This window comes from Rhamphochromis sp. 'chilingali' (assembly GCF_963969265.1).
Source record: "Rhamphochromis sp. 'chilingali' genome assembly, chromosome: 2".
Lineage (NCBI taxonomy): Eukaryota > Metazoa > Chordata > Actinopteri > Cichliformes > Cichlidae > Rhamphochromis > Rhamphochromis sp. 'chilingali'.
Genome location: NC_137930.1, coordinates 46,500,615 through 46,516,318, shown reverse-complemented (window position 1 = coordinate 46,516,318; position 15,704 = coordinate 46,500,615). Strand labels below are relative to the sequence as shown.

The following is a 15,704-nucleotide window of genomic DNA, read 5'->3' as shown; positions in this document are numbered from 1 at the left end:
AGAGCTCCATCACGAAGCAGATGCTCGGCGCTTCTGAGATATCCCACAGTAAGACAGCTCTGAAGGAATTAAATATTCAAATGAAGATGACAAGTTGCAGATGCCTAAGACCTGTGTATGAGGAAATCAAGAAGCAGCTCGAGCTCAGAATAAGGATAGGGAGACCTGGCGTGTTACGTCAGCAGAGGTGGAGCATTTGTAGTTTTAACTGTGTGTCAGTTGCTTCACAGTGCCCTGAGGTCTCAGGAGGAGGTAGTCAGAAGTCCAACAACAACCCAAGGGGCTAAAACAAACCCTTCGCTTATTCCCTCAGCTTGTACTCCTGCCAAATGTTACATTAGAACTTCATAAAGCTTTCATTGAGCAAACCAGAAAGGCTAAATAGTACGAGTAGCCTGGTCAACAGTATTTTACAGCACCACCCAGTTTCCAGTGTCTTGCACTAAATGTAACTCAGATTCTTGGTAATGCGTAAGTTTACTTGGCTTTTTATGAACAATATTTTCAGAATAAAGTCAAGTTATTATGCAAAAGTCTTTGTGTAGAGCTCTCTTACTGCGTGTTGTGATACAACATACTGCATCTTTACGGCATGAGGCTGTAATCGTCGCATCAAAGCATTTCTGACTTTGCACAAAAGAGAAATATTTCCTTATTACTAAAACCAAATTTGAAGTATTTTGTAGCATTTCACAGAGAGTATAACAGCCGTGGGAACAACAACTTGATCCCCACATTTCGACTTTTTGGTATATTGAATTTATTTGCAGAAAAACCTTTTGAGTTTGATCTCAAAATTTCGACTCTATTCTCAAACTGGACAATTTTTTGCATAATGTGGGCTCAATACTCGCATGATCAGAAGAAAAAAACCCACAAATGTACAATCTAAAACCAAGAGTCAGTGTAACAAAGAGACACAGACAGATTAACACTTTTGTCTATAGCAAACAACCGGGTTTGTTGGATGGGATTATGTTATCTGCATTTTAAAAGAAAAACATAGTTTAAAAATCAATAATAGCTTGTAATTAGCAGAGAATTAGAGCAATGAAATACTACACATTTCTAAAGTGTGGGGACTGGCAAATATACAATAGGAGACAAAAATAAATACAAAACAAGTCACACCTACAGACAGATTTAAAAGGATGATGAGCTCAAGCGTTTGTGCTGTCTCAGGCTGTGAAAAGAAAAAAAAAGAAGTTTTTAACAGGCTTTTGAGGTCATGATCCACTATGAAATGGTCATCACTGAAATCTATTATTACTGACAAGAACTAAAGCTGAACTGAGTCATAGCATGATTGCTGAGGTCAACTGTAACGTGTGCGTAAGAAACAAAAATCAGATTTAGACTCTTTAAAAGAAGGCTGTGTGGTGTATGAATTTAAACTGTGATAATCACAGCAGCACGACTTTGTCCATATTGTGCACGGCTCACAGGGAACAAAAGTTGAAGGGCTAGCTGCAGGGTAAGCACTCAGTCGCCCATCCTGTCCTGTGTGACAAGCAGCGAGTGACTTGAAGCCATTGATGGCTAGTGATGTATCTAGATCAGGCACTCGTGTTGTGCTAATCCCACTGCTACCCAGATGGTAAAACGCTACGCTCTGCTGCTTCTCTGTCAGGGCATGCCCACTGGCCCTTTGAGAGCTTTGAGATGTTAAATAAATGATAATAAGCGATGGAACTGAGCCTAGTCATATCGGGGATGTATTTTATGACTGGCAGATAGTCTGGAAGATTGCGTAGGAGTGAGAAGTGGGCAACTTCACCTGCCAAATGAGATAAATGTCCAATAAAGAGGATAGTATACCCGATTGTCTCCCAGAGGAGTACGCGTGGAGGCAGGAAACAAGATGCAGTGAAGAAAAAAAAGCAGCAGAAAAAAACAGAGTGTCTCAAGAGTCTAAAGACAGCACCAAGTGGTGTGTGTGTGTGTGTGTGTGTGTGTGTGTGTGTGTGTGTGTGTGTGTGTGTGTGTGTGTGTGTGTGTGTAGGCAGACATACACACACTTCTATGGATACGGTAACCTCCCTATGAGTCATACACACCCGAGGGCTTCCACCTGCCCCTCAGAGAGAGGGGGGACTCTTTAAAAAGCCCTTTCCTGCACAGGCAGCCTTGCAAACGTCTGGGTGGTCAAAACAGAGTGCCTCGTTGTTCATCAAACATTTACGCTAGCAGTCCCTCTTCAACACCAGAATTACATTTGAAATCCCGCCAGTTATGTAACAGGCACCTAAACATGGCAGCTGGAGCTTTAAATACCTGCATGTGCGGGTGGGATGGGGGACTTCCATCTTTTGAGAGCATCTGAGATTAAATTTTCCTTCAGCAGTGAGAGTGCTAGCCTGGGGAAATCAGCCAGTATTCTTTTTCTAATGACACACGTGCATTTCTAACCACAAATGATGTTGGGGGTTTTTTTAAAAGCAAAGTAAACAATTTCTACCATATTTAAAGCGTATAAAATGGTGAAAGTGTTCACAGGGCAATGTGGAAAACCTTCCTCTCCTCAGGAAGAGCCCGTTCCCACAAAGTCTGATAGTTTATCTGCTTATTATTCACCTTCAAATGATGGTTCCTTAGTTTCGACAAGATTCTTGGGGTTAATATTAAGGATACAGATGATAAACAGATACAGTAACAAAATAAAAACTTGCTCAAATTCAGTAGAAAAGTACACGTAGAGTTTGAGAGACCACAGGGCTGTCACAACATGAGATACTGTCAATAAGGCCTCTGCAATGTTCTGAAGACAGTTAAACTTGTCAGGTAGTGATGTCCAGCAGGTGAAAATGCAGCTCCATGAACACGCACAGCTGTGGATTCCAGCTGCTTCAATGTTGCATTAACTCAGCCAGTTAATGCGAGACAAATCTAGCTGCTCATTAAAGCTTTCTGGTTTGATCAGAAAAGAAACATTGGTCCATACACCTGAAAGTCCTGAAAATGCATTGTGAATTCTGTCTCGAGTCTACGAATGTATCCGTGTATTTCTGTGGTGCTGATGCTGTGCTGAGCGGAAAGCTCCTGAAGCTTCTGAAGTGTCGGAATGTAGAAAGCTAACAACGTCCTTCTCACCGATAGGCGAAGTGATTTTTAGCCAATTACAAGTTGAATCTGGCAGTTGGGGTTGTTAGCTAAGATACCGTCATTAAGTCGCGGCACAACTAATGTGTATGCGAGCGAATTTGCTCATTTGCGGCCATGTATTTTTTAATGCACCTTCTCAGATTGTCGTGCCCAGGGCTGAACTGGGACAAAAAATCGGCCCGGGCATTTTGACTAGAGACCGGCCCACCAGGTATTAAAGCCATAAAGCCTTTGAATGAAAACAAACACTGTTGTGACAGTGATGTACAGTCTTGTCGGTATATGTATGATTTTTATACATTTTACGTCAGATAAAAACTTTGATTGTAAGCTTCAGATAATTATTTAATAAAAACCAGACATTTTAAATGAGAATAAGAAAGTATTTCTTTGTGCCCCCCTTCCCTGTTAATGCCCTACATGGACCCCTGGCAACATCTTGCTAGACCCACCCCTGCACAGTTACCAGCTGTCAGCTACTTAGAAAAGGATCCTGGTGTTATTTGTCTCTCAGAAACAGTTCACAACTTCCCTTCAACTCATTCATGTCACTTAAAAGGTAAACCTGTTTCTCCATCACCTGTTCAGCTCTGATGATTCAGTAAGGACATCTCCTGGTTTCATCTTCATGTTTCCCTCTCATCACATATCCAAACCAACATCATGACCAGCAGCTTTTACAGCTGTGGCTCCAGCAAACATCAGCTGATACTAGAAAGTAATATTAAATAAATTCTAACAACAGCTGATCAAGCTTAAACGTGCTGCTGTTGTTTAGCGCGACATCTGCTGGTTTCCTCTTTCTGGCACAAAGTGGACGATAAACAAACAAGAGAGAAAAGCCGATCAGCTGATCATTGATCAGTTTCATGATTGAAGTAGCAACAGGAGAGGGAGAGAGAGAGAATGAGAGAAGAAGAGGCAGCTGTGCGGCTTAAAGATGCAGAAAAACTCCAGCTTTGTGTCGTTTTCATTGTAGCTGAAGTCCGGGACAAACTGTGTTCCTTTTCGGCTCAATATGAAACACGTAATATTTTCTCTGAATACCAGACGATTCCGTTTTTTACAGGACAGTCGGCAACTCTAATAATTAGCCTTATGAATAAAATAAAGTTCACTATCAATAACATCAAAGCACCCACCCAGCTGTATAGAAACTCCGTCATGCTAGCTAGTACGCAGTACTTGTTATTGTAACTGACTGTAAAAGGTCAGCACAACGAAAATAAACTCCACCTAAACTTGGTTTATATCTGACCCAGACAGACTGCAGGTCTTAACTTCTTACCTGAAGTTCAGTTCACCTGACACTCGGCGGCTGCCTCGGGGCTCTCCTCCTGCCTCCCCTTTCTCTCATCCACCTGCTGGCCTCCACCACTTGCTAATGTTACTGAATCTGTGGAAGCTCCGCCACAGCCACCACCAAATAACTGAGTTATTTTTACACATCAGCCAGCATCTGGCCAATCCACCACCTTTCATTGTTTATACCGTTACAAAAAAAATAAAAAAATCATCGGCCCATAAAAACGAAAAATCACCATCGGCCCACCGAGCAAATGCCGGATGGCCAGTCCAGCTATGGTCGTGCCATCAGTTAACCCTTCGCGTGCCAGCTGTGGCACGCATGCCTAGGGTTGCCGACCCCTGTCTTAAAGTCAGATACCATGCAACTGCGGAGTGGGTGGTTACTTTTACAGCGTAACCTCACGCAAGCACACGAGCTTGACATCTGCCTTCCAAGAGTGTGGAGTGTTGTTCGGAGCAGCAGCAGTCGTCTGCAGAGCCGTAACATCAGTTAATGAAGAAGTTCCCACGAAAGATGCTGTAACCAACAGCACAAGCTGCTAGGAGGATAACTCCAGATCAATACAGTCAATCGAAGCTACAGAGATTACTCGGCTGGTTTGATCAGTTTAGCCTTGAAACACCTGAGAAACTCTCTTAACTATGAACGATTTTCTCAGATTCTGAGTGGGAGGGGGGTTTGTATCTTCAAGGGAAACTGATGTTCACCCAATAATGAACCACGAGAGTCCTGCTTTACGAAAAGAAGCCACAATTTGAGTAGTCTGTGTTAGTTGTATGACATAATTACAATAATAGGTGTTAAAGAAATTATGTAAAATTTGAAACTGTAACTATGGTGTTGCATTGTCATAGTTTAAATATTTATGTGAACTACAAAGTTCCATCCATCCTCTTCTTCTTCTGATGTTAAATCATATAAGAGGAAAATTCCCCTCAGGTGAACATACAATGCTTTGGAACAATGACATTCCTCTTATCTTTGCTATGAAACGATTTCTTCTTCATATGTTTTCAGTGCAGGCAACTGGGGACAAAAGTCCGATTTCTTGTTATGTTCAAAAGTCAAACGATTATTAGTTATTATATAGTAATAGGGTTATAAATGAAATTAATGCCTTTAAAAAAAGCTCTTCTGGTACAAAATTCCCTTGTTGTGTGCTTCATTATTAATATTTTAAATGTTGAGCTACCACTAAAGAGAACGCTTTTTACAAACTAAAGATTAGTAAGTCTCACAACACTTTCACTTTAAGCTCCTATTGTTACAGAAGGAGATTTTTAATGGCTATTATAAAGCAAGCAAAGCATATTTTGCTTGCTACGAATGATAAATCCTCTATAATGACCATCCTTAAGGATCCCAGAGTTTGTTTGCACAACCTATGGGCCATAGCTACACTTGAGTGCGGTGGATCATAGAAGGAGCAAAATAAAAGGTGAGATTTTTATAGAGCTTCAGTGTAGGCAGGATGTCAGGCCAGACAGGTGGGTAAGAAAAACAGTTTAATATGGACCCAGACTTTTCAAACAAACTATTTTCTCTCTCTGTTCAAAGGTGGAACCTAAATTCAGATGACAAATTGATCCAGTATTAAACAAGAGTGTTATAGATGATAGATGGAAGATACAATTAACCTATGACTTATGAGTCTGAAGAACATGGTCAATGCTCTTATTAATGTCTTTTAGTGAAAGTACAGTTTCTCTAATGGTGAGAAACTGATTTTTGGGGGGTCAAAGATAACAGTCTTTTTAATGCAATTAGAAGGTGGCATTTATATCTCCAATGAGGCGGCTTCAAACCAGCTTCAGTCCAGTAATAATGCAGGAATGTTGCTACCACAATCCAATATGCGTGCATTCCTGCTGTGGACTTTTGTAAGCTGAACTATGCATTTCAACTGGTTCCCTTGTCATTTATGACAAGATATAATAGAATAGCTGCTGCCATGACAGCACCCTACTTAAAAAAGATGGTTACATTTTTGATCAAAGTCCTGGTAAATTTCCTTCGAGTGAAGGTCAGAACCTATGTGGCAGGTACTACAAAGATTTATGCCTTCAAGTTCTTGTGAATCTGCTGTGAAATGTCAAGTTTTATGTCCTCTCAGGTACGATTTGTACTTTTGTTTTTGTGTTTTTTAAAGCCCAAAGATTCCAGCAGTTTAATCAGGAGCTAAACATTAATCTGAGGTTATATGTTAATTGTACTGACATTTTTTATAGGCTGCACCAGAACCTCTAAATGTCATTTGCATAATTACATTACACACATGCTACATCATATTCTATTTTTAGCCCATATATTTTTGATAATAGCTTATGATGAATCTGCCAAAGAATCTGTATTCAAGCGACTGAATCGGGTCATTCGGTGCACTTAGCAACACTTGTTTCTAAGACTGGTCGAGAAAGAGTATCCGTTTTTGTGAAGAGCTCCGCCGATTTGTTGAATAACCATTGAGACAATCAACGGAATATTAATGTGTAATCATTTTAAGGATTATAGGTCATTTTTAAGCAAAAATACCAAAATATTCAGACCCAGCTGAGGATGCCACTGTGAGGACTGATTTTCTGTTTTCCTGTTTCAAAGTAAACTGAAACCTTTTCAGGTTTTTGAATAGACTTTTTGACAAAAAATAAAATAAATACAATAATTGATAAATTATTGATATATGCAGCTACATTGATTGCAGTTTTGTTTTTTTTATCCGATTCTTTATTTTTTTCCTAAGTGTGACCTGCCAACACCAATTTTCTTCCGAGAAACTAGAATTGACAGAAAATACAAGCAAAAAAACTTTTCTACAATGCAAAATTTTGTTTTCATAATAAAAGAAATGAAATTTTACAGTTTTCTTTCAGGATCTTTTCTCACTGAAAATAAACATGAAAATAGAAATAATTACAAATAGAAATAATTAAATGAAAATGAGTTGCTTCTCACCTTTACTTGACATTTTTAACTAAAACAGGCTCATGCTTATATAACAAAACAAATTTCAGTGTTACTAACATGATTTTTAATTGCTTTTATTGCTTCCCCAGATAACACGACATCGACCTTTTTCTCCACAATGTTTCCTCAAACAAGCTTTTTGATCTTTTTCATACCCAGACTCTCGTCTTGCGGCTGGCTCTGAGCTCTGGACAGCTTTAGCTTTAGTCTGTTTGCATTTATTAGCCCTGTTCAGCGGGGCGAGGGTGGCATAAGTGTCTGATTAGGTTTGTTATTATAAAGATTTTGTGATGGCTCTCCTGCAAACGCTGTGTCGTCATTTACAGTGAGGAACTCCCACGACATAACAACATGTTAGCTTGTGGCGATAAGCATTTGTGCGACTGCATGTTGCACAAACATGAATGGGTCCAAGTCACAATTAGACAGATGTGAGGTTGGCCAATCGGTCATAGAGCCATCAGGGAATTCTGAAAACCCAACAGTTCCAGTCCCTGGCCAGTTAATGGCGACATCTCTAGTTTTTTGTCTTATTTGGTCTGTGATCACCGATCTGGTCATCCTCTTCATCGCTGCCATAATCTTTTTATCATCTAAGAACAAAGGGACAGTCATACACGCACTTTAACAACGCAGTCCATAGATACAGGTGCATATCTGTATATTATCTGAAGAGGACTTTTAATGGATTTTAGCAATAAATACCATATAATGTATTTAATATTTACAGCCTGGAAGTAATGCTTCTTAGAACTTAGAATACTGCATAAATCTGCATAAAAATCCTCTATTGCGCTCAGTAGAAAGGCATCAAATACTGGACACTAATCAACATGATGTCTTCAAATCTGTCCACAGCAATCACGCAGATGCAGGAAAGTGGCTGTGGAAAAGATGAAAGCAGAGGAACAAAGGTGGGAGGAGGGAGGGGGATGGTTAGTAATGTGATGGAGGCATGTCGGCTCTCAGAGGTAACCAGGTAAAGCTGGTTACCTCTGAGAGCCGACAGCTGTCTGGTGCCTTCATTAGACCAAATGACTGCTTCAGAAAACTCATTAATGCAGCCACCCAGCACGACCCTTCCTGCGTTTAGGACTCGCCACCTGAGACCAACTTGATCTGTTGGCTTTGTGCTCTTTGCTCCCTAAATCCTTCACAATTTAGGTGGAACGGAGCAAAGAAACAAGGTAAAGCAGGATGAAGTGAAGCAGAGGGGAAACATGACATTAGCTTAGCCGGATTTCATTTCATTTAGCTTCATTAGAGTTTTATTTGAACTAAAGATTTAATAGTAATTCTTTAGAGCTAACTAGCAATCAGTGGATCTAAGCAGCAATTAAGAGGAAACAACAGTAGTGGAAATGTATGCAATAACGGGTACTGAAACAAAAAGTACAAAACATGATCAATTACATAAACTGTAACGAAGGAATTTTAGCACCTCATTATACAGTAAGAGTGTGCACAGCCACAAAGAGCTTTGCTGCTTTGAAAATACTCCCCCTCATGACAACACTTTCTTTGTTGTTTTTAATCATTTTAGCCCTGTGATTAGATTGTGAAACAATGTGCAAATAACCTGTGAGAGTTGGAGATCCTGCTACTGTGTGCAGTTCTTTTATAATGGAAAAAGCTTTATTGGTTATACAAAAAAGCTACAAAAAAAACCCATATTGATCTTTCTATTTCTTCATGTGATACTATTTGCTTATTGCTTACTAAGTCCTGGGCTTTTAGTCTGTATTTGAATCAGTTTTTTTCAGACATTTTTTGGACTTTGAAAATTGTAATTACTGTATAGTAAACACATTCCATTTGATCTGATGTTATTTGAAGTGGGCAAGCTATAATTTTATGCAACTTTTCATTGTTAAGTAAACTAAATGGTGATTATACAAAGTAGAATACAGTGTAGTCACACCACTGACATTTAGATATCTATGATATTTCCTGGGTAAATGAACATTATAATGCATAACTAAACAATGAAGACCAGCGCTTCTGTTTTCTCTGGTAGCTTTTCCCAGTTTGTGAAAACCACAGAACATTCATATCCTAGCAGGCAGCTGAAGCCCCTATCCGGTCCTTAAGTGATGACGTGGCGAATCCTATTTCCGGGCCTAAAGTAGTCTGCGTTTAATATGGCTTTTGTGTTGTTAACATGTTTAATGTTTTGTATTTTCTTCTATTTAATCTCAAAAGGCTCCTAAAACAGTCAGTGATCACTGTTGACCTTCCTCGGCTTTTATTACCGCTGATCATTTATTTAAGCTCAGTTTTTAAAACCTTAGGATGTAACTACAGCCCAGCCCATGCAGCAGTATATGAATGACTAACCTCGTATTGTGGATGGATTATCTCAGTTGTTCTCCTGGCTGAAGTTTGGTCCTTTTACAGCATCCTGCCATGCGATTACATTTGTTCCTGACCACGAGAACACTCACGTTAACTTTTATTGAGTGGAAAAAAAGTTAGCTTGTTTATATTATGCTAACATAGCTGTGTCGCTAGCGGTCACGTAGCACATCATTATATACCAGCTAGCCAAACTTCAGTAACCCTACAAACGTCACTGCTGTTTAGTTTTCTGTCTTCATATATGTTGGAAGTGATAACAGAGCTGTACGTTTTAATTTGTTTCCAAAACCCCGCAGTCAGGACATGCTATATTGTATTTAGATAGAAGCTAGCGAGCTAACTTCCTGCTAACTTCTAACTCTGTTAAATGTCATAAATTTCGTTTTCATGGATGCCTGGATGTTATACTCAATTGTTACACCTGGTAGAGCAGAACGCTGATCATTTTATTAAAGATGAAAGACTTTAGACAGTTTTTCAACGCTCAGTAATGCCATAGTGATCGTTTGATATATGGACCAGCAGCAGAGTTTAGGCCCAGACACGGCTAGTGACGTCAGACTTAACGACCGGATTGATCTTCAGCAGCAATGTCGCTGCTATCTTGTACTTTGTGGCTACTGTGTACCTTTTTGGTCCTGTTTTATTTTACTATCAAAGTTGAAAGATGGTATATTGATACAAAATAAATTGGCCTTTTTCATTTTGTATATGTCAAGGTCAAATTATACATTTTTTATCTTATGTAATTGAAATGTTTTAATATTTTTAACTTGTTTCTTAGGTGCTTTGCTGCAATCTCAAAATGTCTAAATAATATTTCAACGACGTAAAGCATTTTGTATGTTAGCTCTAATCATTAGCCCCAACTGGTTAACAGGTAATTCACAGTCAAACCAGTCAGCTTCATTTCTACCGGACCAAATGATTTTAATTTATCCTCGTCTAATTTCTTTAACCAGCCCCAATCAGCTGTGCTACACAAAGATCAAGCTCCACTGTTACCAGACAAATAAACGTGTCATCTTTTAGTTTGCTAAATGAGCCTCACCACAGCCATGCTTTCTTTCTTGTAATTACAGAGGAGTTTAAATTGTTGGCAGAACACAGCACCAGTTGGAGATCTCTGCAGACTCCACAGCGAGAGCACCAACCACAATTTATCTTCAGAGACTGTACCATTCTGAGCCTTCCAGTGAAGGAGTCATTATCTAGCTTTAAAGCCTCAATGTGTAAAATGCTGGTGTGATTACATGTTTATGTATGTGGAAAATGAGACAGTCGTACTGAAGAAAAATAGCGCAGCGTGTTCTTTGCTTTCACATCATTCTTCTCAGGCTCCTGGGGTGAGAGTGGTAGTGAAAGCTACTGTTATTTGAGTACCAGTACCAGAAATTGCTTCTTTTTAAAGCATACACAGAGGCTTTAAAGGGGACCTGCTGTACTTTTCTCTGTTTTCTGTCATACAGCTACTGTTACTATGGTGGATGTTGATATTAAATACAACATTTAAAATAATAGATTCAGCATAAAAGAAATCCCTGTCAGCCAAAAGTTTAAGTTTCAAACTGTTTCACACATTTTGTTCTATTGTTGCCTCTTTATGATGTTGGTGACACTGGAAATTCCTAATATGGTCATTTCAGACACAGAGCTCCTGCTGTAAGCAGAGAAGCTCCACCCTCCTGCTATTTCAAACCTGTTTGCGAGAGGCAGCCAATCAGATGATTGCACTTTCATCAGGTGCTGAGTAATCTTGAACTGTGCTTCCCAATGACATTAAATTTACTGGAGAAAAAACAACAACGCTATTTCACTTCTCATAAAAGCCAGAGAAACCTAGTTATTTTTGTTTTAAGCCATTTGTATTTAGAACTAAAACAAAAGAAATCTAAGAAACCTGCACGCTATAGTTTCCTTCCCTGCTCCACTAACTCTTTCTGTCTCTTTCTTCACCTTCCTCGTGGAAAGTGCAACATCAGCTGTGACACATCGACCAGCCTCTCAGCAGGTCGGCGTCCGGCTTCAATACAGCTACACAGAGCACGTCAATTCTTCAAAGGGATACACTTCGTAGCTTTTGTGCCCAAGGGTCATGACTATCTCTCCGCTGTGGACCACTCAGATCACAAGACAGCCGAGCTGACGCGAACACCAACATCATTCCCTACAAACACTTCCCAAAACGCCCAACTGTCTGCAAGGTTCATTTGCCTGTGCAGCTCTACAGACTCGCCACGCTCACTGTCTACTGTCCACGCACAGAATTAAACTCCACTGACTTGTGTTTGTGTCATCAAGGCCTCGTGATCATGAGTGAGGAAACTCAGGCAAATGGCTGTGCGGGGGTTTTCTTCTCACTAACACACCATATTTGTCTTGAGTTAATCAATCTGTCACTTCTGCTGCTTCACTGCACATGTGACGGGTCCGGAGACGGTTTGGATTTATTGAGTGAGGGAGCTTTCACTCAGCGACGGACTCTATCTGGGCTGAATGCTTCAGTAGCTTCGTCAACACAAAAGTGGGAAAATCACACTCTCCACAAGCTGAGGACTGGTAAATTTTGTTTTGGTGTGGCTATTAATGGTTTCACCTCAGGCAGATCAAAAAGCTAAAGCATGTTTGTTCTGTCAAAAAAAAAATGAACTAGTACAGTGAATTATTGGACTAGATTTTCACACGAAAGATGCATTTAACAGCCAATATCCACTTAACCAAAAAACAAACAAAAACAGTAAAACAATATTAAGCTATAACCTGATTCAGATAGGTGTTCTGTTCTTGATTTCTGCCACAGTCCAATATAAGGCAGCTGCTCAGAGAACCAGACAAAATGCATGCGTTCATCCAAGGAATCTGTCTCTGTAGGTTTTTTTCCCCCTGTTTTAAAATCAACATAGAAGAAAACCAAGCTAAAACGGTGTCAAAATGATGTAGTATATCAAACTTTGGTAAAAGAAAATGCCAGGACTGCCAGTTTGGTGTACAACAATGAAGCAGTGCAGTAATCCTACAATGCAGGACTTGGCTTTTTTCTTTGACACACACGACACTAAAACTGAATCTATTTTTGATTTTGGTCGTCAGTCCTAAAAATTCGTTTAACGCTCCAATGAGACAGTGGTGAAATTTTGCAATTAGGAAAAAACATAACAGCAAATGCCTACATGAAACTGCAAGTGTTGTTAGTGCCCCGAACCAAAGGTGGTGCAGTTTAATGCGTCACCATTGCACAGCTTTTTTAGGATAATTTTTGTGCTGGTTGTGAACTGCAAAGCTTGTACATCCCAACACTATACACGACTGGCTCCCTGGAAGCTTTACTCATTTTGTCAAAGGTGACTTGTGTATTTTGTCTATCATTTGGCTCCACAAGCTTGAAAGCTTGTGGTGACAGAAACAATGCATTACCTAATGCCTCTGTCACTCAAAGTGCCTTTGCAAGCATTAAAGAAATGTCACTGCAGTTTGTCCATTTTCCATCCATGCCATTTTCTATAACTGCTCGCTCCTTTTCACGGTCAGGAATATGCATAAGGAAAAGCACATAAATTATGTTTGCATGAATAAAAAGAGCTTTTTATAAGAATGCGGAGATGAGTCATAATTTGCGGGAGCTTTTCTTTTATGATGCCATTTTTTCCCCTTAAAACAAACAAACAAACAAACAAACACATACATAATCAAACACAAAATATCTTCACAAGTTCAGATCTCAAAATCATGAAGTTCATTACCAAGCTGACTTGCTGTGCAAAGCTTTTATCTTAGAACTAAAACAGCAACAGAAGCTCCATCTGCATAAACAGCTGGCAGATTTTAGGTCAGCGGGAATTTAAATGAGTCCAAAGTCTTTGTTCTTCTGTTCATTAAAAGTCTCAAATAAGGTTTACAAGAATTAAAGTTTTGCAGTGAAATAAAGATTTAAAGACTACATGATCTCAGCCTGAACATAGACCTGAACGACCGACTAAATCAAATAAAATGTTTTATGACATGCCCTGAATTCCTTGTCACTTATCTTACTCTTATACAGCATTATGATATTGAAAAGTTGTTTGGGGCGTGACTGCCTCTTCAGTTTAGGGGCAAACAAACCAGGATAACTAAAAATCCCCAGATTGTGTCAAAACACGTTACTGATTTTGCACATTCAGACGACAAACTGAAGAAGAGAAAATGGATGCACCCCCCCCCCCCCCCCCCACACACACACACACACCTGAAAAGTTACCAAATGAACCTTTGATCATAATAAAAAGAAATTAAAAATTCAGCTTCAATTCAGCACTGATCGTGTTGAATTGATTGATTGAATCTTTTTAATTCATGCTTCAAAGGAGGCTTAAACGATTTAGCGCTTATGCAGATTGTTTTATTATGTAAATCTTCAGTCACATTCTGCTCCATTTTAAAGATTCTGTGATGTGTGAATCATAAGCTTTGCTTTGATTGGACACTTTACACAGTGGGCTTTACCATCCACTGCATTAGCACACGGTACTGTAGATCTTTGTAGTTCACTAAACATTCAATTCTATCAACATAAAATTACTCGCTGATCTATATTTCAATTTAAAAAAAACTTTTGTCATTGAAGAGCACATGCTGCTTTTCATTGCGTCATGGGATTTAAAATGTGTCTTCTTGGCTTTTAAAAAAATCCAAGAGCTCAAAACCCATGATGACACCTTACTTTCTCAACTTTAAAATTTCATTGAATCTAAATTTAATCCTAATCTTCTCAACAGTCCTGACAGTCCTGCTGAGAGACCCCAGATGATACACGGAGAGGAGAAATGATTGGATGGATAGAGTGACAGATATAGCATATTTCATATCATTACAAACAGCAAATCCTTCCACGTAAGAAGCAGCAGCCTGAAAATGGTCGGTGTGTTTTTAAAAGCTGACTGGACGTGTCCACTGTAGTAAAACTGCCACAGCGCGAATCAAACAGCCTGCTCCAGCATCCTCCACCCGTCCTCCCTGCAGGAAATTCCCACATGAAATAAATATTTCGTAAGGATGATGACGTGGTGAGGTGGTCACTTTGCTTCGGCGCAAACATAAATTTCTGCAGCTCTGCGTGTGGCAGCTTCACCGAAGCTCGGAAACGTGACAGCAGTGTAAAGACATGTCAACTCTGACCTCCATCCGGCGCTCATCCACAGGAAAACTACTGGCAACAGACGCGCAAGAAAACGTGCCTTCCTGCACAAATCCAATATATAATCATTCACCTGCCACTGCTCTCGTATAAAGAGAAAAGTGGCGTGACTCCACACCGCACTGTACAAACAAATCAAATTGAAACAACGAGCGCAAAGCGTGTTTGTGCTGGGTTTATTCCCTACTATGCAGCCTGCACGGAACTCCCGGGCAGATATCACAGTGAAAGGAATATTTATTGTTTTGTACATCTCAACGCAGTGAAGCAAAAGTGGTCAGCACTCACCTGCACGAGACCGTCAGTTCAACTTTGGTGGCAGGTATCGAAGCGGTGAAGGGGTCCGCGTCCCCAATAAACGCCATATTCATCGCTGCTTGGTCGGTCACAGTGCGTCCCCTACCCCCAGCGCTGTAACGGCGGCATGTGAAAAAGCGGTGTAAAAGAAATAGAAGGGGGGGAAACCTCGCAATGGATGCTCAGTGAGCCGTTTGCTTCCTGGAAGAACCAAACACCAGAGAGCGAGAGAGAGAAAAGCACACAGACGCAGACCTGCAGCGTGCCACAGTCGGGTCTCTCTGCGGCTCTGTGCTCCGGAGGAGAGAGGACAGTGTGAAGGGGCGGGAAGACACACATATACAAACACACCACACACACACAAAGTGGGAGTCCACAGCTATTTGTGAGGACCAAAAAGAAGGATCGTTTCTATTTAGAGGTGAGTGCAGGGTTATGTGTAAAGCTCTGTTTTGGTTTGAAATTGCAGTACTCGGGAAACTATCATCTTTAAAGGTCTGG

At 40.1% G+C, this 15,704-nt stretch overlaps 1 protein-coding gene across 3 annotated transcripts in view; it reads right to left on the bottom strand.

The window, feature by feature from the left end:
- Positions 1–15,495, bottom strand: part of LOC308391940 (copine-8-like) — an 87,936-nt gene extending 72,441 nt beyond the window's left edge. For all 3 annotated transcript variants that reach the window (XM_080874747.1, XM_080874749.1, XM_080874748.1), the window contains exon 1: positions 15,195–15,495. In XM_080874747.1, coding sequence (XP_080730873.1) covers positions 15,195–15,277 — 83 coding nt within the window. In that variant the 5' untranslated portion in view covers positions 15,278–15,495. The remainder of the gene's footprint in view (positions 1–15,194) is intronic.
- Between the last annotated feature and the right edge of the window lie 209 nt (positions 15,496–15,704).